This window comes from Lissotriton vulgaris, chromosome 5 (assembly GCF_964263255.1).
Source record: "Lissotriton vulgaris chromosome 5, aLisVul1.2, whole genome shotgun sequence".
Classification (NCBI taxonomy): Eukaryota; Metazoa; Chordata; class Amphibia; order Caudata; family Salamandridae; genus Lissotriton; species Lissotriton vulgaris.
Window position 1 is genome coordinate 287,856,491 of NC_141693.1, and position 25,583 is coordinate 287,882,073.

At 43.7% G+C, this 25,583-nt stretch overlaps 1 protein-coding gene across 4 annotated transcripts in view; it reads right to left on the reverse strand.

The window, feature by feature from the left end:
• Positions 1–25,583, reverse strand: part of CCNL2 (cyclin L2) — a 56,840-nt gene that overhangs the window by 25,756 nt on the left and 5,501 nt on the right. Inside the window, exons 3-6 of one of the 4 annotated variants that reach the window (XM_086921453.1) lie at positions 21,845–21,954; positions 14,943–15,063; positions 14,505–14,569; positions 1,518–4,893 (exon numbers count right to left, since the gene is read on the reverse strand). In XM_086921453.1, the coding sequence (XP_086777579.1) occupies positions 4,872–4,893; positions 14,505–14,569; positions 14,943–15,063; positions 21,845–21,954 (318 nt within the window). In that variant the 3' untranslated portion in view covers positions 1,518–4,871. Of the gene's footprint in view, positions 1–1,517; positions 4,894–14,504; positions 14,570–14,942; positions 15,064–21,844; positions 22,018–25,583 lie in introns of those variants that run through there. The other 3 variants (XM_086921448.1, XM_086921450.1, XM_086921451.1) reach the window with 3 other exon arrangements.

Sequence of the window (25,583 nt, forward strand, 5' to 3'; positions counted from 1 at the left end):
AACTGGAGGAGATGGAGTAAATATTATACAATATCCTGGACAGCTGGTTTTAGGAGGTCCAGGTGTTTAGGAATGCAGTAGTGGACGAATCTGTTCTACTTCGCTGCGTGGTATGCCTTATATGTAGTTGGTCTGTGACACTACTAAGACAAGAGATATATGCATTCTTTATGCCGACCTAGGTAACCAAACTCTAGGACAGTTGAGCGCCCAGATTAATTTGCTTTGGTCCTGCTGAGAAAGTCTGGCCTGTTAAGGCACTTTTTCTGGGGACGGATAGACATCCAGGAACGTAAATTACCAGGGTTGTCAGGTTGAATCATGGCCCACAATAGTAAGTCAAATGTCTGCTGCATGCACTACAAGTGGAGGGAGGGGGAGAGGCGGAGAAGCATAAGCTAATATACTGGACGAGTTTATATGTAAAGCGTTGCCCAGGAAATGTGGTAATCTGAATAAAAATTGTGGACATTTGCTTTTTCAGGAGAGGAATAAATCTATTTGCAGGGTGCCTTAGCAAAGAAAGTAGCAGAACTTGTGGATACAGCTCTCACATGTGTACTTGCTGGTGCGTTCCGCTGAACAAGTCTACAAAGTATACACCACCTCTGGAAGGTACTTTATGTTGAGGTGAAGGTAGGGTAGTGCTCAACGACATAGTCCGAGCTAACAAGGGGGCAGAGAACGAGTGCCGCTCTACTTTTGTGGGTAGTTGGTAGTCGCGTTGCCCAATCTGACTAGTACCACTTTGCCCCAAATGAAAGCATGGCTATGAGGGAAAGATTAGTTGCTAGAAGCTCTGAGTAGATGTGGGGCTTAGACAATACTGCACTCAGATGGCTCGAGAGGGCTTACTGGAAATGGTGACCTCCGGGATGGGGTCTTGAAAAGGCCTGGCCTGCCCTGCAATAGGTTGCTGCAGTTTCCCGTTTTCCTACTGCAGAGATGCACACTGGCCGTTACCAAGACTAGATCCATCATTAGACACTAATTCTGACAACTGAGCAGAGGCGTACTTGTTTTAACTGATAGCCTCATGCTTCATCGGAGGCAGTAAACCTTGCTATCATGCAGAGAAGTCACCTAAAAGTTATGACTGAAGCAACTTGGCAAAACTAAATATTTGCTGGCTTCTGAAAAGCTGAAACTTTGCAGACGGGGATCAGCAGTTTGTGTGTGTACCGTGAACTGATACAGACAGCCACTTACCAGAAAGAATTGGTGGGTGAGATGGATGGATGGGACTGTGGAACTGGGTGTCCTTAATGTTTAACCCCTTGATGAAATCACTTTGCTACAGCAGAGATGACATTCTGTAAGCTTACTAAGTTGAAGTGCTCAGAAAGCACCTGTTGAAGTCCAGAATAAGCCTGGCAGAGCAGTTTTTCTTGGGAATGAAGTACTTTACCCCTTTGCCCTGGTGTTGGGGGTGACTGGTTCTACAGCCCTTTTTGAAGGAGTACTTGGATTTCTTCCTCAAAGTAGAGATGTTATCTACCGAGGCTGTGTATGCAGGATGGGAGGGAGAGTGGGAGTTCTGGGTAGTAGCTGTGACAAACCGCAGACTGACCCACTAGCTAACTTGAGTAAACTGTGACAAGTACTGTATGATCATGTGGTGGGGGAGTAGGAGTCAATGTTTCAAGGTCCTTGCCGGTACCCCCTGAAAGGTGTTCAAGACGTCCGACACAGGGAGGAACCAATGGCTTTGGTGGAATCTTTCCTTAATTTCTCCAGCATCTGGTTATCTGCAGGCGAAAAAGGTGTTCGAAGGAGTTGCTGCTTGACCTCAGGTTAAAAAATTGTACAGAACCGTGTGTGGCTCCAAATCAAGACACTAGTGTTGACACTCCAAGCAGCAGTAGCAGCAGCATCAAGGGAACAATTAGAAACTGGTTTACCATTTGCCAACAGCACCCCCCCCCCTTTCCTTAACTAGTCGGGAAGGGGTTTAATGGGGATCCTACATTTCATTCCAGAGTGCTGTGTTGCACCTGGAGAGCGAGCAGATTGGAGTTTGCAATTCTCCAGTGAGCTGCAGTTTTCTTAGTCTTTCTTTATCGAGCAGGGGAAACGCGCAATTGGGAATCTGGGGAGATTGACCCCGGCTCTTTTAATGTGGCTTACTTTTACATCTCCTTGAGCATAAGCAGAAATTAAACTCCTCACACCAATTTGGACATGATCTCAACTAGGACACAGTCGTCCACATGGTAAGTAGCGGTGTCATTTGGTGGGAAAGATCTAGCTGGGTAATGATGGAGTCTGAATACCCAGGAAATCCACAGACGTCCCACAGGTAATCAGTGGGATTAACAGTCATCCGTTTTGGCAGAATAAATGGGCTGCCCTGCACACAGGAGAAGTGCGGGGAACCCTGTGGCGAGTATGGAAGTGGTGTGGTGGAGTCGCACAATAGGGCCAGTGCGTCGGTCTTTGCATTTAGGAACTGGAAGAATCTCAAAGAAAAGCTCTTCCTCGGTTACAGGCTTTTGCTTTCAATGCAAAGTCTCTACTGAATTGGGAGGTAGTACTATGGAAATCTGCTGGTTTGCATCTGGGCTGAGACTGTTTAGAAAGTTCCTCATGAAGGCGTTGAAGAATTGGCTGCGCTAAGTCAAATGCCTCAGAGGATATGTTCATCACCAATGGTTTGGGTGTTGGCACACCCCCATGGATCGATCTGATGCGGTCCTATCCACCAATGGTTTTGGCAAGGGGGTTTCAGAGAAGCAAGTATTTTTGGGTGTCAATAGCGGTTTTTGAAGCACAGGTTGGCTTTGGTGAAGACAGGATCTTCAGCCTCTAGTGCACTTTTGGGTGTGGCAGGGCATTGACCATAAGATGTTGGCACAGAAGGTTTTTGTTGATGCCAGGAAGTAGTATAGCCCAGGAGGCCAGAGACCATGCCAAAGGGCTCGATACCTGAGCCCCTTTGGCAGATCTGACGCGGCTAAAAACCTTTTACGAGTCTTGGTGGTCTTCACTTAAGGTCCGAACGGCATGAAGTCGCTGGGAGCTTGCTGGTCATAGTGCTCAGAGACGGAGCCATAGGAGATGGCCTGACTAGGAGATGCCTGATTGAGCATAACACCTGAGAGGACGGATTCTTCCCCTTCCTAAATGTCAGGGAAGGCTGCTACCTTGAAAAGTCAGGAATCTAGACTGAATCTCGTGGTGCACTCACAGTCTCTCCTGCTCAGATCAAAGAGTTTTCTTCTAACAGGCGGTTAGGCATGACGTGCACACGAATGTGGTGACCGGGAGACAAGGGTTACACACCTGATGAACTTTGCTAGACACAGACCGTTTTAAAAAAGCACTTAGTCAGAGTCAGTCACCCTGTGTACCTTCTCCACTGGAAGGACATCAAAAAATGAGGAGTATCAGGCACTGCTTGCATCGATGTGGAACAAACTCCAGAGAATAACGGTCGGACGAAAGGCAATGAAAGTTTCCGAATTTCGGAGTCAAGGAATACACTGTCCGAAACGGAAGGAATGTGCGAAAATGAGCCCCAGCCATGCATATCTAGATCAGATGGCGGGAATGAAATATAATTAAAAAAAAGTGTATATAGTCTAGAGTCTGTGCTTTAACTAAGGAAGGAGTCACTATAGAACTTGTGACTCTACTCCGAAAAGGAAAAAATTGTAACGTTTGACGTCATCACTAGATGGCAAGAGTATGCACAGCATGTGTATCTACAGCGACATGCTCCGAACATAGGTTACGAAAGAAAGTACTTAGCCTTTCACAACAAAGCGGGGTCAACTAGGGGGGTATAAATCACATGAATGTCGAAACGTTTCTCAACTTCTTAGTCCAACATAGATGAAACATCACCCCGGCAATAAACAAATGCAAACCATCCATAGGTTAGAGGTTTTTGGGAGGTGAGGAGCAGATGCTGGAAGAACAATGCTTGCCCCACAGAAAGCCATTTTCTATGCATAGTAAAAGGGAGATAATGTAGGGCATGTGAACAGAATTTGAAATCTTGGAAAACCATATATTCATTTTGCACGTTTGAGCATGCATTTAAAGGTTTTAAAACAAAGTTCTTCCCTGGAGTCAATATTCCTGTTCATGAGTTACATTAAAACATCACAGTTCCACTTTAACATATGCACTATAACTACATGTAGCTATTGACTGGAAGTATAAATGGAAGTTAAGTAGTGGGTAGCATTTTCAAGCTTGAGGTAGCACGCATCTCAATACCAGAAACTATGTATTTCACCTGAGTAGGATTTATTACGATGGAGTAGAGGTGCATGTAGAAACAAGTGGTGTTTATGTAAACTGAGCATTTAGGTTACAACAAAAAAATATAAATCAAAACTAAACAACGGATTGTGCGTTAAAGTACACCACTGAAAAGGTCTACCACAAGCCTGAAAATTGAGTGAAATATTCAATTTTTTTAGATAGACTATATGAAACATTTAAAAATTAACATTTCGGAAAGTACTATTACATAAAACCACATTTGCAAGCATTTCACGCTTCAAACAAATATATAGGCTGTTATTAGGCACAATCAAAATTCTATTAGAAAAACGGAACAATTTTGAAAAGTAATTCAGAAATTACAAGTTGGCCTAAGTAATTTAAACAATGAGAAAATTGACACTTACATAAAAAATAAAGCTGAAGTTTATATTCAACAAAGAACAAACAAAACAAACTTAAAAAATAAGGACAATAATAAAATGATAAAGAGTAAAACCACAAGAAGCAGTTGACCAGTCATGTCCATTATACCACCTGTCTAGAGCCAGCCTCCTTTGTAGAGCCTGCAGTGGATTGACTGAAGACGGCAGCTATCCCCGCACCAAAGCGCTTGGACAGCCGAGGAGATGTCTTAGTCACTTACCATCAGAGGCTACCCTTTGATTAAAAGAGTACAGAAAAAAAATATTAAAAATGGTTCTCCTTCATACTGGAACAGTACCAGAAAGTTCAGTCAGCAACTATATAAATCATTTGTTTGCAATTAAGTTTAATAACAGGCATACTTGGTCAAACAGAGGTTATTAGTCAGCAAGTATATGTATAACGATTCACTCAGAGACTCCTTGCCCCTCAAAAGTGGGAACCTTGCGCCACCCTGTCCCCTGCAAGCCTCACCATAACTTTTGAACACATGGCCAATCAGCAAACTGCATTGCCACGATCAAAGATGGATGGTAAAACAAATGGCCCAGGAGTACACAAGTAACTGCAGGTAAGCAACTTTTCCTAATTAAGGAGAGTCTCTCCTCCCATTCCCAATTGGCTAAATTATATAAAGCACAATGGACAGGAATTTCTGACAGCAGAGTGCTCCAATATTTAAACCGGAGCAGTGCCTTACAATGTGCCAGTGCAACAAATGCATAGGAGTTGGAATTAGTTTTGTATAGGCGTTTCTTCAACATGAGACAAAGTGTAGTGTCACAGCGCCGAGGAGAGCAAATAGGCACTGTGGTGTTCCTTGTTGCCCAACGAAGGAGATGATTGGTGCTAGTCAAGATTGCCCTGATCTACTGACAACATTTAAACAATCAATTACAAAACGAGGAATGCTAAACTTCCCTCAACATTGTAGGACTAAATAAAGTATTAGACCTTTTCCAGCATCAGATCATGTGGCCCAAAGATGGACTAAAATTAAGACAGATGTGTAAAATGTAGCTTGAGAGTTCTAGGAAGGTTGATGTGATTTAAGGCCTAAAGTGGGACGGACACCTGAAACTGAAAAATGAAATTATACAAATAGTATAAACATTGGCATGGAGCCATACATGCCAATGATGGCACCCAGGGTCTTCTGGAACTTACATGCCACACCACCTGTAGACACTTACGTACCACACCACCTGTAGAAAGTGGCACGAAAAAGGCTGTTTATTCGAACAATGTAGTTTAAGCAAGAAAGGGGTAGGTGGCACGTGCACAGAAAGGGACACGCGGCATGGTTGAGAATTTGCATTTTATAGTAGACTGGAACAGAAGGTTTAAAAAGATCCTGTTTTAAGTAACATCTTTATGGTCAACGCAGGACATAACATTTTGTGAAAAGTTCAAATCCGAAGTCAGGTTCTGGTAGGTCCTAGACATTTTGAAGACACCTCACAGGATACTTGAAAAGGGAGAAAAAAGTTATCGTAAGGCAATTTTTCTTCACATGGAACTTCACTGAATAGCTCTCGCAAAGCTATTCATTGTTGAGTGAGGAACTCATGCTAACAAATCCAGTTAACAAATTGCCCAGAACTCAGCACAAGCTCGGCTCGTAGGCTGGACACTTCCCAGCACTTTCATAGAAGGGAGAAACCGTTCCTAATGTGTCCAGACAAAATTTACAATTTTAGGTCAGATGAGCAAAAATTTCCTTTGTGTCAATGAACTCAAAATTAAACCGACATCTGCGGGGTTGGAAGGGAAAAGTATACTACTTTACATTAAAATAGAGAAATGTCCGTGTCGAAATTAGACTCCAGGTAGCCTCGCACTTATCTTGCCAGACTTTTTTTTCCAACGCCACAAACGTGGCAAATATAAGGACATGGGAGGGAGCTCAAAATTACAAAGGAGCTCTGGGTGAAGAGTTTGCTCGATCTTCCAGAAGCTATCATGCGGCTCTTTAAAAACAACAGTACTATTTCAAATGAAACACAGCATCCGTCTAGTGGAAAAAAAGGAAGAAATAACGACGTAACAAAAAATGGGCGGTCCTGTCGGGCATCTTATGTGGCAAGAACAGACGGATTCAGCATGGTAATGTTTCAAGCACTTCCAACGACAACAGGTTTTGAATATTTGTGGCGTAGATGAAGGAATATGCTACTTACCATTATGCATCTGTTCTTGGCATGTAGAGCTGCTGACATTCATAACTGTGCATAGATCGGCACCTAGTGTTGGGTCCGGATGATTGCACTTTGTTGTCCTGGAAGAGTCTTCGAAGTATCACGAGATAGGGGACTCCCCCCCTGGACTACAGTGCGCATAGGCATCTTCTCCATCCTCAGATTGTTTTTTGCCATTGTGGCAGAGATGGAGATAGTAAAGTAAGAGATGGCCATGCAAAAGATAATGCTGCAGCTGCAACAGGCACCGGGGAGGAGGACGGGCGATATGAATGTCAGCAGCCCTACATGCCAAGAACAGATGCATACTGTTAAGTAGCATATTCCGTTAGAGGCATGTGGGCTGCTGAATTATTATCTGTGCATAGACTGTATAGCAGTAGCTCCTCTAGCGGAGGTTACCTGCATTAGCTGCAGCAGTTTGAATTTTTTTTTTTTAGTATAGCTTGGCCTACAGCAGGCTTGGTGTTTTGCTTGCACGTCTACACAATAGTGTTTTGTGAAAGTGTGTATGGTGGTCCATGTGGCTGCCTTACATATGTCTTCAAGAGGAATATTGCCTAGACAAGCAAGGGATGCCCCCATTTTTCTTGTAGAGTGTGCTGGGTGGGGGTTAAAACTGTGTTTGGCTTTTGGATAGCATATTTGAATGCATTTAACTATCCATCTGGCTATTCCTGACTTTGATATTGGATTTCCTTTATGTTGTGGTGAAAAAACAACAAATAATTGCTTTGTCTTTCTAAATGATTTCGTTCTGTCCACATAGTAAAGGAGAGCTCTTTACATTTAGTGTGTGTAGGACTCTCTCTGCTACCGACTGAGGATTTTGAAAGAACACTGGCAGTTCTATTGATCGATTAATATGAAAATTTGATACGACTTGGCATAAACTTAGGGTTTGTTCTAAGAACTTCCCTGTTAGCATTTACTTGCATGAAAGGTTCTTGAATTGTTAGTGCTTGTAATTCGCTAACTCGCCCGAGTGAGGTAATGGCAATCAAGAAAGCCACTTTCCACTTTAAGAATTGCAGTTCACATGAGTGTAGAGTTTCGAAAGGAGGTCCCATAAGTCTGGTAAGTACTACATTTAGATTCCAGACTGGGGAAGGAGGGTGTCTTGGAGGGATCACCCTTTTAAGACCCTCCATGAAAGCCTTGATTGCTGGTTGAAAGGTGTTGCCTGTTTTGAAGGTATGCTGCAATAGCAGCTAGGTGTACTCTTATATTTCTAGGTTGCATCTTTGAAGATGCAGCAGGTAACATATGTTTTGTATGGAAGCATCTAAAGGGTTGATTTGGTTATTGTTGCAGTAAATAACAAATCTTTTCGAATTAGCTGCATAGCATGCTCCAGTAGTTTGCCGTCTTGCCTCCTTAATAATGTTCATGCAATCAGGAGGCAAACGAAGGTATCCAAACTCAGACTTCAGGAGCCAGATCGCTAGGTTCATCTGATTGGGATCTGGGTGCCTGATTTCTCCATGGTTCTGAGTTAGAAGATGGAGTGCGAGGCACAGCCTTTGATGAGGAACTACTGAAAGCTCCAGGAACGTTGTGTACCATGGTTATCTCGCCCATGTGGGAGCAACTAGGATTGGCGTGAGTGACTGTGGCCGCAGTTTGCGTGCCATCAGCGGTGCTGGGGGAAAAGCGTAAGCAAATCTGCACGACCAGTTCATCCATATCCCATTGCCTTGTGACAACGGGTGTGGGAACCTGGCGGCAAAGTACTGGCAGTTAGAGTTTTCTTTTGTGGTAAACAGGTCTATTTCTGGGTGACCCCACTCTTTGAAGAATGGCTGGAGAACTTAGGGGTGAATCTCCCATTTGTGTAGTTGTTGGCTGTGCAGGTCTGCTATCTGATTGTCTTTCCCTGGAATGTGTTCGGCTAGGAGAAAGCTGTCTTTTGGAATTGCCCACCTCCATATGCTCTGTGCCAAGTGGGAACACTGAGGAGTGTGTTCCTCCCTGTTTCTGGGTATAGTACATTGCGGTCATGTTGTCCGTCCGGAACACCACAGTCTTTCTGTACAAGTATTTCTGGAATGCTTTTAGGGCTAGGAATATTGCTAGCAACTCTAGTTGGTTGATATGTAGTTTCTTTTCTTTGGTTGTCCAGAGCCCTTGTACTGTGCAGTGAAGGAGGTGGGCTCCCCAGCCTGTTAGTGATGCGTCCGCTGTTACTACAAGTTGTGGAACCGACTCTTGGAACAGTCACCCTTGGAAAGGTTTAGTGGGTTCCACCACTGCAGAGAGTTATGGCGCGACTGTCTACCAACACTAGGTCTTTTAGTTGTCCTTGAGCCTGGTTCCATTGCCGTGCTAGGCATTCTTGCAATGGACGCATGTGAAGTCTGGCATGGGGGACTATGAATATGCAGGAGGCCATCATGCTTACGAGCTGCATGAAGACTCGAGCTGGCAGTGTGTTTTGGCAGAAATTTGCGAATGAGCATCTACGTGCTGGCTATCCTCGCTGAGTTTGGGTATGCCTTTGCCACTGAGGTATCTATAATGGCTCCCAGATATTGTTGTATGTGGGACGGTTGCAGATGCGATTTTGGGTAGTTTATAGAGAAACCTAGGCTGTGTAGCAGCTGAAGGGTTTGGGACGTGTTTTTTGCACACTGTTGGTACGATTTCGCTTTTATTAGCCAATCATCCAGATACGGGAACACATGGAGATGTGCCGCTACTGTCGCTAAGCATTTTGTAAACAATCTTGGAGGCGTTGTTACTCCGAAGGGCATGACCTTGAATTGGTAGTGTTGACCTATTGTGAACCGGATATATTTTCTGTGAGCTGGATGGATGGGTATGTGGAAATACGCGTCCTTGAGGTCCAATGTTGCTAGGAAGTCTCCTTGCTGTAGTGTGATCAAGTTCTCCAACAGCATGTATTGATTTAGAGGTCTGAGGTCCAATATTGGTCTGAGGGAACCGTCCTTCTTGGGTATAACGAAGTATAGGGAGTATACTCCTGTCCCTTGATGTCCGTGGTAATTGCGTTCCAGACAGGTAGGAAGTGTTGGAGTCTGCCTCCAACCGGTGTTAGGTGGTTTGGAGGTAGCTTGATGAAGTCACTGTTTTGTGGCAGTGGAGGCTCTGGTGTTCTTGCCTCCACGTCCTCTTCCCTTATTATTGTTTCCCCTATAACAACCTCTGTTGGGAGTTTTTTTGTAAAGGAACTTTGTGTTGCCTTTGTAGGATGATGACGTTTGGGAAGTATTGCCTTGTGTAGCAGCCCTGTATGAGGAACGTCGAAAGGAACTTCTGTGTTGCTGAACTGCAATGCTTCCATTGACTTTGCGGTTTCTGTATCCATCATTTTATCTAAAATAGTGTCGACAGCAGGGCCAAAAAAGAAGTCTTGATTGACTGGCTGATTAAGAATGGTGGACTGCACCTCTTTCTTAAAGCCCGAAATACGCAGCCATGCATGTCGCCTTAGTAAAACACTAGTGTTAATAGACCTGGCTGCGGTGTCTGCTGCATCAAGCGCACATTTGATGGATGCGTTTGTAATGAACTTTCCCTCCTGTATGAGGTCATCAGCTTGGGCTTTAAAAGGCTAAGGTAGGTGTTGCATTAAGCTGTCAAGATGGTCATAGTGTGCCCTCTAGTAACGAGTTAGTAGAGCTTGTGTATTGGCAATCCTCCATGAATTGGAGGCCTGTGCTGCTAACCTTTTACCTGAGGATTCTAGTATCTTTGATTCGTTATCGGGGGGAGGGGCTTCTCCTGTTGTCTGTGAGTTGGCCCTTTTGCGTGCGTTAGCCACCACTAGTGAGTCTAATGGTAACTGCCCTCTGATGTAGGTAGGGTCTGTAGGGGCGGCTCTATACTTTCTCAATCCTGGGATTGATTACCCGTGCCCTGGCTGTATCTTTAAATATGTCAGGTGCGTGTTTTAACACTCCCCTTAGCATAGGATGTGCTCCAACACTTTTTTCTGAAGTAGGGAAGGTGTCAAATAAGAAGTCTTCCTCTACAGGGTCATTATGCACATCTACATTGTGGTACTGCGCTGCCCTGTCTATTAATTGGTTGAAGACAATGGTGTCATATGTAGGTGAAGGCATAGTTGGATAAGAGGAGACATCAGGGATGGGATGGGTGTTATTAAGGGTCAGTTGGCTCCTCCCATGGCTCATTTTGTGGCTCAGGATCCTGTGGATAATCACAATCAGGCTGAGGATCCTCCCCTGTGTTCCCCTCATTGTCCCCATAGTGAGAAGGAGAGTAAGGAGCAAAAGTAGTAGTAGGCATAACAGGATAGAAGGGAATGAAGGGTCTTGGAGAAGTTCCAAAGTCCTTTTTTAGTGGAATAGGGGAAGGAGAGTCAGTGTCCAGTGGCCTCTTCTTCCTGTGCAGGATTGTGACTTTCATCGACGGTGACGACCTCAAGGTCCGAACCTGGAGCTGCTGGAAGTTCTTGGTCATCGAAGATGTTGTCCGGTTACAGTCGCCGCATCTCTTGCCTAGCGGCCTGTCGATTCCGTATGGTTTTCTTCGACCAAAACTGAGCGCAGGCTGGGCAGGTTTCTTCCTTATGGTCTGGAGAAAGGCACTTGTTGCATACTGAATGCTTGTCAGTATGCGGGAACTTTGAGTGGCATTGTGGGCATCTTTTAAGCTGGATCATTTTCATCGACAGCAGGCCCACATTGAGTCGAAAGGGCCCAACGGCCCACGTTGACAACCGATTAGAGATGGAAAGCTTTATAGAGTCAAGAGGTACCGAGCGAGAACAATACCGGCGAAGGCCTTTATAAAAGTTTTGTTTCGATTCCGAAGTTGGTGTAGGAATAACATCCGAATCCAATGGCGGAAAAAAACAATCCGAGGATGGAGAAGATGCCCATGCACACTGTAGTCCAGGGGAGGAGTCACCTATCACGTGGTACGTCGAAGACTCTTCCAGGACAACAAACTGCAATCATCCGGACCCAACACTAGGGGGCGATCTATGCACAGATAGGAATTCAGCAGCCCACATGCCTCGAACATAATGTATGGGAGAAGCTGCATATTAAAATCAACGTATAACTAAGGCACTGTTTTCATTTTCAAGGCATAAAGGGGTAGAAGTAAGCTAAGGGGCACGGGAGGTCAAAGTTGATATTTATACAAGCCACTTTAGGCATGGCATGAAAAGGTGCTTGCGCTGCTCATGGTAAACACAGTAAGAGGGTGTTGGTTCAGCACTCTAACTGGCTTTGAGAGAGGAAGCTTCAACCACAAGCAGACAGGCATATTATAGTTTTGTCTCTACTGGCTGCATCAGACTGCCTCCACTTACCAAAAGCACGATATACAGAAAACAATCCTTTAAATGTTGCAATGCAGTAAGCTTTGTTCATTGCCATAAGCCGTACTAGAGCAAGCGACAAAAGCTGGGCATTAGCAATATTAGCTTTTAGTAGCATCATTTAAACAGCTCGGGACACAAGAAATTGTAAACCTCTTCCGAATGCACCATTCAACTGAGAAAATTGTACATGGAATGGGACAAGCAAAATAAATTCTTGTTAAGGGAATATTTAAGGTCCCCTTGCATGGTAAATCAAAAATAAAATTCATAAATCATCCACCAAGGACGCGCTTTACGAGGCTTGAAAAGCACCATAACCACCATGCAGCCAGTTCAAATAGCGTGGTGCTGGTAGGTAGAGCCCTAGATTTAATACAGACAAGCTCTTGGCTGATATGAGATTCAAGATAAATGCAGAGAATTTAAGGGAAATGGAAATTATACTTCGGTTGATTATGCGTGCCTATATATTGTAGACAGCGGGCAGTTTTCTCCCCAGTCTTGTACATCATAAGGAATCTTGAAATGGATGCTTTCTTGAACTGGAAACCAACAGAGGGACAGCAGAGAAGGTGGCTTTTGTTCACCGGGGTTTACGTTATCTGAACGTCATCACAACCTCAAGCACCTCTGCAAATACATATTGTCTGCCAGCTGCAACCAGCATTTAAGCATTCAATCTACCATGTTTATTCGAGAAAAAAAAACGCATCCTGTTCAAACGAATCCCTTTAGACAAAGGCTAGACTACAAAAATCCACCAGAGGCCTTCTGAGCAACCTCATCAATAGCCTTCAGTCTAAAAAAAGCCGTCTCAAAATATATAAACCATCCCATCAAGTTTTTATGGCTTAATGTTTTTGCCCATAGTAGGATGCGTGGTCAACCAAGGTTAACACTTCACTCCCGTACACTATCAAGTGATACCACTACCGAGCAACATTGAGGAAGATGGAAGGGGGTTAGGTGGCTTGTACACAACTCATTTATTCTTGCCTGGGATAGGTTTTGCAGAGTATCAGGGCTATCGCTATTTAGAGGTCAACCTATCTACCAGGGTCCAGAAAACGGATCGCTAGGTTCTATGTATTTGGAATTTGAACCTCGCTAGGTTCTATGTATTTGGAATTTGAACTTCATCTACCACTTTGAAGGAGCTGCAGCACCATTCTCAGCCAATTGAAGTTGACCCCATTTAGGCCAGCCAGCCTCTCAATGCCTCAGCGTAGTGCAGGTGTTATAAATTGTCTTGGCATATTACAGTCAGTGTGTTGTGGCATCAAAGAAACCCCTAGATAATTCTACTGTGAAAGGGACATTGTGGCTCTAGTCCTCACAAAACAAGTCCCATCAGGACTGCTAAGCATGGAGCTAAACGAACGATGTTAGGTTATATACTGGTTGGCGCAATGTTCCCACTCATAACCAACAGAGAAATGATAGAAAACAACATTGTATTTTATGACTTGTCCAAGAAATTAGAAAAATGCCTCATTCAGCATCCACAGTAGAAACTGAATGTTAGACAATTTCAGACAGAACTACCGTAAAAATTCAAATGCAAGTTTACTGAAATACATAATGAAATGCATCAGCTATTAGACAAAATGTACTGCTGTGAAAGACCCATTCCAGCTTTGTGGGTGCAAATGGTGGCACCGAGTTATACCTGTGTAAATGCCTAGCGCTGCCCAATAAAATGTCCCGAACATCTTAGCATTCAGCGTGAGCCGGAACCGGAGAGGCGATGCACTGAGGAGCTGGAATCGATCAAGTAGCCTTGCAAAGGGATGGTATCACTGAAGTACAATTTGTCACAAGCAGCTGATAATACAGTAGGCAACCCCAAATCAGTAATAGACACCTAACTGCTGCTTGACCTCAAAACTGATTTTGGCACACTACCAGCATTTTAAACAATATTACTTGCTGGTCGCTTTCCCGCTCTCCCATTTTATTACCCAGCAACTAAAATCATATCAGCAATGTGTTTTACAATTAATTACCCTCTAGCACTAGTGAGAAATACAGTTCTTCCCCGAAGGAGAAAAGAAAAACACTACACCTGCTCTTAAATGCCTTTCCCAGATAACCAAATTATGTTTTGATTAGCAAGTGCGGTACTTCAGTAATGTGTGTCAAAAACGCTTCACTTGCAAGCGTATGCCCATAGGGACTTGTCCTACAGAACTAACACTTTGTATCAGGGGGTAATGTGCGTGTGCTGTGACAGCAAACCCAGAATTGTAATGCAGCGTAGCCCTTTCTCACCAGATAACATTGACAACTGCCCGTAAAGTGTTTTAGAAACATGAGAACAATCAACTTACCATGATGTCTGAACCAGGTGTTGGTTACGTTCACATTCTAACACCTGGAGGTACATAACGATTATCTGGAAAATATGGGTTAAAAGTTTATCACCAAGAAAAACAGCTTGCATATCTCTTCCACATTTCAAGGAATAACCACGGTGTATCAGAACAAGACTTCTAATTGGGCCAAAAGCAGCCATGACTCATGATCTTTTAAACGCAAATGCGATGTGATGTGATTGTGAAGTGCTCCAAACAAAATAAAGTTTTAGGTTTTAATTGCAACTATGTATGAACGCAGTCTACGCAATGAGAAAAATACTCTAGCTCCCAATATACTTAGCAGCTGCATAGTCAACGTTAGCCCTTTAAATGTTGCTAGAACGGATGAAAAGTTAACTATCACCCTGACAAAACGTGGTATATGTTACAATAATTGGATAAATAACTCACCTTGTGAGGATGCTTTACATGGACACAAAACCCCAATTCCTTCAAGATTCTTCTTTCTGCTTTTATGATTTGATTCTTGAGACTGACGTAGTCTGGGTCCAGAATTAAAGGGGAAGGCTTCCTGCAAAATACAGAGTAAGCTAAAAATTAAACCCCTGAACATCGGTTAATCATTAAAACATAGCTATCAGTTCACGAATGACTGCATGCCAACATGCCTTGCAAGCAGTAAGGATGTCGAATGTTTCTAAGAACATGAACACAACATAGCAAAGGTAATTTACACAGGCCGTACATAAACACAAGATTTGGTAACCAGTTTCTCCCGCAGGGGGGTTTCAATGTATAGTCCTAAACAAGAACTAGTCTCGCCCATGTGCGGGGACCCCAGAGCACTTTATCCAAATATGTTAAGTGAAGATGTTAGCCTTTCTTCTGTAAGGCCTTGAAAAGTCACTTAAGAATATCATAATGCAGCATAGGAGAAGGTCAGAGTTCTTCATCTTGTAACGGCAAAAGGGACTGTGTGAATATATGCTCTCAGAATATATCTTTTTTGTAATAGCACAGATAAAGAACCCTCACAAATTTTTGCTATGAACAGATGGATATGAATAAGTAAGTGCCTGATCCTGTAGCTCATAGGCTGCTATTATAAGTATAGAAAAGAAAACTGCCTTTAAGAGCAAAGAGACCACCAAAATCCCAGCATGCCCAGCCAGAGGCATTTACCTCAGTTCTTTTTTCCGGCTCCTTCTGACAGGACCCTTGAACTCTACCTTTTTTCTTAAATTTAACTCCATACTTCACTGTTTTTCGCTTCACTCGATGCATCTCTGTGGAGCAAAACGTTTTCCCCCTTATGAAAAAGGCTTTATTCCTATTCGAAATGCCATTGCTTTGACAAATGTCCTAGATGTGGCAGAAAAACAAAAAGGTAAAACAGACCCTCCTGAAGTTTGTATTCTTGGTTTGCATTCCTCTCATCTTTCTACCTGATGTGACATCTGCAAAACCTTCTCCAGACGTACCCTGCGAGACAGGGAAAAGATTTGCCTGCAGGGAAGAGAAGAACACAGCAGGTAGCCAGTGGGACCTCTCAGCGAAGGGGAAGGGGAAGAAAATCTCCAAAAGAGCTCTTACCTTAACACCCAGTGGACGTCGGAAGTCAGAAGTCAGAGGAGTTTCACCAAGAAAACGCTTGCGGTCCAGGTATACGTTGAGGGGAAGTACGACGCCATGTTCACGGTCATTGACTGGCTTGGAACAAAGGAAACGTTGACACCGAGAACCGCTAGAACAACGTTGAGAGCCACTTCACGCAGCCGGCCGACACCGAGACAAGTGTCGAGGGTTACGGACTCACTGTCGCAGAGTGGTAGAAGATAGACGTCGGCAACGTGATTGGTTGACATCAAGGAGCAGGTCTTCTAAAAGAGGAGAATCTACTCCTGGTCAGACTCTCACACTAGATCTCCTTCATTGGTGGAGATACCAGGGTCTCCCACCACGGCATAACCTGCACCGGACCCAGTGGTTCCCACAGTGCCGCTTCTTCCTGCTTCACCACCTCTGCCTCAGTTTCCAGTACCTCCAATAGTACCAGCACCTGTTCAGTTCGTCAGACCACACTGGCTCGTAGAATATCACGTTCAAGCAGTCTATTGCGACATGGGCGCTCACGATCCTCCACTAGATCACGACATTCACAGCGCCACTCTTACCGCAGATCCAGATCACGCAGTCACCACCATAGAGACACGTCCTCATCTACCAGACTACTCTCCTACATGGTCCGATTCGCCACAACCTCCGTCCTCCCAGATTGGACATTAATACCTTTGAAGGAGGTCCTGGTTCGTGGCGCCAGTAAACTGAACATTCCTATGAGACCTCTACTCCATCAAAGACTCATTTTTTAAACACTCCACCAGCGCAGCTTCTAGACCACTGGTACCTCTAGTGCCAGGGCTGCTCGATCCAGCCATGAAGTTGTTCCTTACGCCGGCAGCGGCATAATCTGCACCATCAAAGCTCATCAAGAAATACCATCCACCAGAACAGTATCCTCTGTACTCATGGTCGGACCCCCCTCCTGATACAGTGGTAATTCTGGCAGCACAAAAGTCTCATGCCACTTCTCTAGCTGCATCATCTCCCCCGATAAAAGCAAAAAGATGGATTGATCAGGGCTGAAGATCTGCAAAATGGCCACTACGTCTGTGAAAATAGCCAGCGTCACCTCTTAGGACGATATGACCGCTCCTTGTGTGACTCAAATCTTGCACTTAACAGACCACCCATACGTTTAACGTCTCTGAAACCAGACACCCAGTTGCGGCTACAAAATTCACCCTCTTCTGGCTCCACCCACTTCGGTTCACACACGGACAATGAGATGTCACGTATGAAAACAGAGATGGAAACTTTAAAGTGGTGGGACAAGAAGAAGAAAAAAAAAGTCATTTTTGCCCCTTCCACTGACGTTTCCATGTTTCTCCGCACAGAGGGTTCAAACCCCACAAAGGCAATCAAGCAGGTTACAGCGCCAGCAGCTGTGCCAATTGCAGCGCAAACCGCAGGGAGGCCGTAACTTTCAAACCAAAAGGGGGATGACAACCTGCTGCATCAAAACTGAATCCTTTCTTCCCACTCGGTTACCCACTCCGGAAGGGGGAAGCATTGTAAATTATCTGGCAGAGTGGAAAATCACATCAGATGCCTGGGTCTTGAATATTGTCAAACATGGCTATCGTCTCAGGTTCACAGCCCCACCTCTTTCCATACCGCCCAAGGCATCCACGTCTCACCTAAAGTTTTTACAAGAAGAGAACATCCTGTGCTGCAAAAAAGCGGTCAAACCGGTCCCACAAAACCAATGCGGTCAAGGTATCTACTCCAGAGACTTCCTAATGCAATAGGAAGGCAGACCAGAGATCAGGTCGAATCTAGACCTCCACATCACAAACAACTGGATCAAAAAAGGAAAAATTCATAATGTTGGCCTTGCACCAAATGTATCCTCAACTTCAAAAAGGGAGAGGCTTTGTTCAATAGATCTACACGACGCCTATTTTCACATTCCGATCACAAAGTCCCAATGGAAGTTTCTCAGATTTGTCACAGAATCACTGCCTTAAGTCAGCGCCCAGGACATTCTCAAAATGCATGGCAGGGGTGGCAGCGCACGTAGGGAAACAAAAAAATATTTGCATATCCGTGCCTGGACGACTAGCTCAAAGCATGGACATAAGCCCAAGAGCATTTCCTACGGAAGTGCAATCTGCTTCATCGCTTGGGTCTATAAGTCAATATACAAAAGTCCATGGCATCTCCAGTTCAGACTTTACATTACTTAGGAGCTACCATCAACATTTAAAAAGGTAAGGTGCTTCCTTTGGAGGAATGACATCCATTCTCATAAAATGTTAACAACCGTCAAGGGATAACCGGTTAATCAGTATGCAGTCTCCTCTCTCCTCGGCTCGATGGCCTCCTGCAGACACTCCCAATGCTCGACTCCATATGCGTCCTCTCCAGGAACGTTTAGAAGACCAGTGGAACCAATTCTCGGGGGGGGGGGGGGGGGTCGAACTGGGAGAACAAGATTAGACTATCAATTCATGCAGTGGAATCCCTCCAGTGGTGGTGCTCCCAGAAATATCTCCTGTGCGGAATGGCCTTCCATCCACTTGCGCCAAGACAGACCCTGGTCACAGATGCTTCACTGCTTAGCTGGGGAGCCTACATATATCACTTACAAGTACAGGGTCTTTGGTTCTCCAGAGAACAGAAGTATCATATTAAGCTTCTAGAACTTCGAGCAGTACACCTGGCTCTCAAGGCTCTTCACCAGTCATTCATGACCATTAACCTGCTTGCACGAACGGACAATACAACCACCATGTACTAACTGAACAAGCAGGGTGGAACGAGGTCCAGACTGTTGCAAGAAGTCCAATCGATTTGGCATTGGCTCATTGTCGGGAATCTAACACTGGTAGTGGCTCGCCTTCAAGGGGGAACAACCAAGCAGACACACTCAGCAGGGTTCTCGACGATAACCATGAGTGGGCACTGAACTAAGAAGTTGCGCACAAAGTATTTTCAGTCTGTGGGGCATATCTTCTATAGATATGTTCGCCAGAAAACAAAAAATGCCACGACTTCGCCTCCTGATTTTACTGCCCACAGTCTCTAGGGAATGCCCTATGGAGCAACTGGTCTAACAAATTTCTTTACGCTTTCCCTCCAATACCATGAATACTGACGGTCCTGCAGAAACTGGTGTCAACAACCCAGATGATACTCATCACCCCAGAATGGCCGAGACAGCTGTGATTTCCAGACCTCCTTCACCGGTCTGTCCACATCTCAGACTGCCTTGCAGACCACCGGACCTCCTCGCAAAGGTCAACTACTACACCCCAGTCCGTCATCTTGGAGTTTGCCAGCATGGCTGCAGAGTGCAGTACGGAAATTTAAACCAATCTCAGGACTGTATGGACATTCTAAAGGAAGCTAAGCTACTCTATACGAGCAGCTTATGCTTTAAAATAGAAGAGATTCTGTATTTGGCGCTCTTCCAACGAGTTCGATCCCACCTCCTCCCAGGAAGAAGTTAGTCTTTCCTATTTATTGTATCTTCCCAAGTGGGACCTCAGTTACTCCTCACAGTACATCTTTTGGCTCTTATGGCATACAAGAAAAGCTCTTCACAAATCCATCTTTAGGATTCCAGTCATTAAAGACTTCCTAGAGGGGTTAAAGAAGGTTTTTCCTCCCTTTAGACACCCTTCTCCATGGGAGCTGAACTCAGTAGTCTCGTCTCATGCTTCCTCCCTTTAAACCCATCCACAAAGCTTCATTTCAACATCCCACATAGAAAACCGCTTTCCTAGTGGCCATTACATCAGAAAGGAAAGTTGATGAGATTCAGGGTCTTTGCACGTATGAACCTTACACGGGTTTCCATTCCTCTAAAATAGCGTTACGCACACATCTTAGGTTTCTACCTAAAGTGGTCTCAACAGTTTCCACGTGAATCAAACCATTGCTGTGCCCATGTTCTTTCCAAACCCTTCATCTCCAGCGGAGAGGTCTCTCCATTCGCTGGACTTAAAGGGACTAAAATTATATTCGGACAAGACTAATCCATTCGAAATTCTTAACAATTGTTCATTAATTATGGCCCAGTCCGCACAGGGTTAGCGACTTCTAAACACACAACCTCTAGGTGGATGGCCTCTTGCATTCTCTGCTGCTATCAACTAGCCAATAAATCCTTTTCTGGTAGGTTCACTGGACATGGGGTAAGGCAGCTACTGCTGCTCTTATGAAGAACGCTGCTCTTATGAAGAACGCTCCTTTAGCGGATATCTGTAAAGCAGCTACATCGGGGTCTATCCATACACAACGCATTACTGCCGTGACAGATGCTAGAGCACAAGTAGGTCAGGCATCCCCGGGGGAATCTTTTCTTAACGGGGCTTCACGTTTGGTAGTTTTCGGTCTACTCTGCTGCCCCGGTGGAGTTGACACATTATCTCATGCTCCGTTTACTATCAGTTTGCTGTAGCCTTCAAAAAGAATTTAGGTAACTGCCTCTGGCTGAGCATGATGGGATAGTGGTGGTCTCTGCTTTTAAAGGCACAGTTAATGGCAGCCTATGGGCTACAGGACCAGGCACTTCTTCATAGCCGCCTTCATATCAAAAGGGTTTGTGAAGTTTTTTTTTTAATGTGCGATTACAAAAAGAGACAATTGTGAAAGCATATATTCACATAGACCTTTCTCTTGCCATTACAAGATGAAGAACTCTGACCTATGTGGCCTTCTGCTATGCTGCATCATGACATTAAGTGACTTTTCAAGACCTTCCCGAAGAAAAGCGAACTTCCTCACTTGACATATTTGGATAAAGTGTTCCGGGGTCCCCGCACATGGGAGGGACTATTCATTGCTTATGACTATCATGGAAATACCCTTACGAGAGAACTAGAAATACAGGTAAGAAACCATACCATCTATAGAGTCTATGGTTTTACATGTCAACGTTGGACCTTCAAGTAATTCTCACAAGGAATTATCAGTAGATATATATATAGGGCGACTAAATCTAACAAAAAAAAATAAAATGTAGCCTCATAGGAAAAAGGGAACGCCATGATTCTCTAACATGTGAATTTACCCCCCCCCCCCCCCCCCCGATAAAGTTTCACGTTTGTCTCATCCAACAAGAGGATTTACTTCCTCCTTATAAAACTGCCCAAGCTCAGTAATGTTTGATTGCATTTATATAAGCCATCTTTAGGTTCCAGAGCATTATCAATATTGGGCCAAGACAAATTCAAGACTCAATTGAGGCAGAGGCTTTGCAACAGCAAAACAATTGTTTGCCTCCACAGGTGTGTCTAACAATAGGCAGTGTTTAACAAACATGCCACAGACTTGGCTACCATACTCAAAGTAGATAAAAAGATATGGGTTTGAATATTATGAGCTCTAATCGTAAAGTGCATTCACTAAGATGCCAGCTCCTGTGAGGATTAACAAACATGTCGAACTTTACCTTTAGTAAACTTATAGACTCGTTGTTGAAAGATAGTTTATATTACATTGTTGTTTTAACCCCTTTTAGACTGATAAGCAGGTAGAACTCTCAAACAGTACACGTCTTTTGATGGAAGCATCCTTACCAATATGGAGGAGCACCTTTCCAAACAAGGGTTTGTCAACATATTCGACATATCTTAACTAATGCAACCCAATGTCATGTGGCAATGCAGCCTAAGACCTTGCAACCTACACTCTGCGGCATATTAAAACGAGAACAACTTTATCCATTTTAAACAACCACCCCCAAGAAAACGAGTCAACTCAAACATTAAAAAGCGAATCACCTCTTCTCTCTTAATTGCCGAAGTCGGTGAAAAACATTGATCACATCCCTTACGCGTCTTGGTGCCTCTTCAAGTTTGGATGCCAAATGTACACAGGCCATTGACACATGCTGAAATAGAAGTATTGCAACATACTGATGTTTTGTTCAATTCGGGAGCTGAGCCTCCAACAGCTTAAGGAGGGATAAGAAAAAATGTCGATGAATATAAAAAAACAATGCAATCTGTTATGCCCATCCCTTCTGAACATGCAAGACTACTCAAAATGGAAACATTAAAAAAGGAATTTGAACAAGCAATGCGCATTACATACATGCATTAACGAATGTGTTGGGCAAACTTGATGGCCTCAAATAAAATACACCCAACTCAAGACACTGGATGTACCCCAATGCACCATTTCCTGGGAGCAGACTTCCTATTAAGTGGCCAATTTATAATATGTAACTGACATTTCAGCAGTATTTGTATGCCAACGGGAAAGATGGTAGCAGAAAATATACATGGTTCTCAAACAATAGGTTGGAACTTCCCGTGCAATAGGCCAGGAGTTAACAGTTTCTGGCATAAACGTAGTATTATAACTCTTGCTAACTGATCATGTGGTTTCTGAAACATTTTTTTGATATTGCCATTACCAGATATTGGGGTTGCCCAAAAAGTCATAGCATTCGAGTGTATTTCGCTAGTCAACAAAATGGTCCCAACGGGAAATTTCTTAGAATACAAAGTATTATTCATAGTGTAATAACTAAAGCAAGTTATCAAAACCACGAGGAACTAGAGCGAGAGGAGACAAAATAGCAGAGCCAAAAGTATGCAGATGAACCTTGCGGCTGCGAGGGAGAGCCTTGCTACACGGACTGTAGCGTGAGCACCATTTGAATGAATGCAATACGAAGTGGCTCTCCTACCCTCCATTATGTGTTTTCTCTACAGTGCCTGTAACATTGGAAAGGACTGTTTTGGTGTGATGCAGGTAAATAGGACTGCGATTCCGTTGGGAATAACTTTAAATACTTTTGCGCCATAGACGAGGAGACAACATTTACTTTGTGCATCATGTAGCAATCGGGATTTCCTGATTGAGTACACATTACCAATTTTTGGAAATTATGTAGCGATTCATTTGCTTATTTTGGTTCTGCTGTGTGTGCTCTTGTTTCGCGATTACTTTTTAGATTAATTACAACATGAATAATACTGTGTACTGTATGAAAAACACTTCATACTGCTCAGGTTTTAGGAACCATTGTGGATAGGCTGTAACAGGCCGGATATACGACAGCAAGGCGATTTCAATTACGTGTAAATATGAAAACTGATCCCTCCTCTGTCGAACAGCTAATTTGAATCAGATGTTATGAGAAATCACACGAAAGTTAAAGACTTCAATACTGCTTTGTCAATACTTGAATTCTCATACATGTGGATTATATTCAACTAATGGAGGTCATAAATAAGGTGGACCATTCATGACAAACGCTTCTAAAAACGAAGTAGCGACCCTATAATCTTAAAATTTGGCCATGGGCACGTTTAGGTGCCAGTGGATGCCAATTCCAGTGAGGTTTTTAGGATTCCTTTAAACATGGCTCTAACGTCCCTCAGAAAAGTGGGCATTTCCACCTAGGGTTCCAAGAAACATGTTTTGCCCTGAAATATGTGAATAACACATCCAGCTCAATCCTAACATCCATTGATCTAAAATTCTTTGGGTCTTTTCCAAGACTGACGCATGGATAATTTCCCTCAGTTCATCTGAAAGGGAATTATTAAGTTTGGAAACACAGACTAATGACACATGCTAAGCTCTATCCTTCGTGAAGTGAGCTACATTAACAAGGGTGCCAAAGCAAAGCTTTGGCCCACAAGGGGATACAAATGAGCCATATACCAATCAGTAGTAAACAGACGCACTATTCCCTAGAAGACTGAGGCTCAAGTCAGCAATCAACATTTATGCAGTTTTTATCATCCACTGAAAATGGAACAAAGTTTAGACCGGGCACCCTAAAGGAGTATTCACATTACCTTGGCAGTATAGTTGCTCTATGGCGTTTATGGAGTAAGACCATCAAAATATCATACGGATATAAGCTTTTGAAAGTTTATCATTTTCAACTGAACCACTATATGGTTCCGACATGGCTTTGAAGTCTACTTTTGAATTTGGTCCACATACTTAATAACTACAAGGAGACTGCTACTGTTCATCTACCAATAATTAGTGAGTTGACGGTGTGGACGGTTGACAAATCTTGCAATGTTAGATCTGCCGGCCAATAGCTATCCTGCATTCAAACAAACCTCTACCAATATCCCGACTTTGTTCTTCACCACGGACAGGACAGACAAGCAGGAGTCAAATGCCCCTGCAGCTGCTCGCGCACTAGCACCTCCATCCCCTTGCTAAGATGGTGTTCCTCAAGGACAGGAAGATCCACTCAGCTCGATATATGAAGACACAAGAAAACCAATTCAACACTATGCAAAATTATGTCACATTACATAGACTCAATACCTTTTACAAGCAATAGGTACAAGTAGAATAACACCATACTATCGTATTCATGACATAAGTTGAATGTTGTACATGGGATCCAATTAGGAATGATTGATGTGGGTTATTCTGAAAACGTGAGTTGAGGCTGGGGTCGGGGAGTCACGCCGAGGCAGTCTGAATAAAGAATTAACTAAGTGTATCAGACACAAGCAGTCAACTTACTCAAAGAGATGAAGGAATTGAGTGGAAACAACATTAAACGTCACCCCACAGCACTTTATAACCAACCAGCATTATAGAAACGTCGAACCGAGTGGTGATTAGTGCAGTTCAAAAGGCAGTGCTGAGTGGTTCTAATGTGCGTGGTGCTGTAAATTAATATGGACAAATCGCACCACAGTAAGCAGGGTGGTTTTGACTTTACGTGAGAGGTCACGAGAGATGGAAAACTTAAGACCAAATTAGTATTATGCTTGCTGAAGGATAGTGTTTAAAAAAGTGTATAGATCAACAGGTTTCCAAGTTTCCCAACATGGACCCATGAGATTGGGTGAAGTAAAGTATGGACGCATAAAGAGGGGACCTATCGAAGTTCAGAGGTCCTTTTAAGATCAAGGAAGTGCATGAATGTTATATGGTGTTGGAAATGTGGATTAATGGAACAAACGTGGAGTCGATTTGTATAAGGAGGGGGTAAAAACTGCTGACAAAGAAAGTCGTCGTGGATGAAGTGGGTTCATGCTAATGAGAGCTGAAGAACTTCACTAACCATGTATGTGGTGTAGTGCACAAGCCACTCAACTTTCCAAGCTCCTATGAACCCTCTATCACAACAATGTTGTCTCAACAGGTTAGGATGTGCGGCTGACGAAATTGAGATCTTTGTGGCTCACAGGCTTTGGCCTGCATCAGAAACTCTGGCCCAAGTAAGAGGAATCCAGCACCCACGGCTAAAGTGGCGAGAAAAGGCGTTACAAATTACAACGCAAACACACATTTTATTGTGTTCTTTGATAAAGCTTTAGCTATATCTTACTAAACCATAGTTTTTCATAACCTCTATTGATATGTTAAACTGGCACGTTTTGCTATCACCCACACAGCACAGGTAATTGCGTCAGTTGGCATTGCCTATTGGCTCCCTTCACTTTACAAATGGTATACAGGTTTCACCTGAAACAATTCTGTTCTTCTAGGCAGAGTTCATCAACTTTAAATACTGGCACTTTCCTT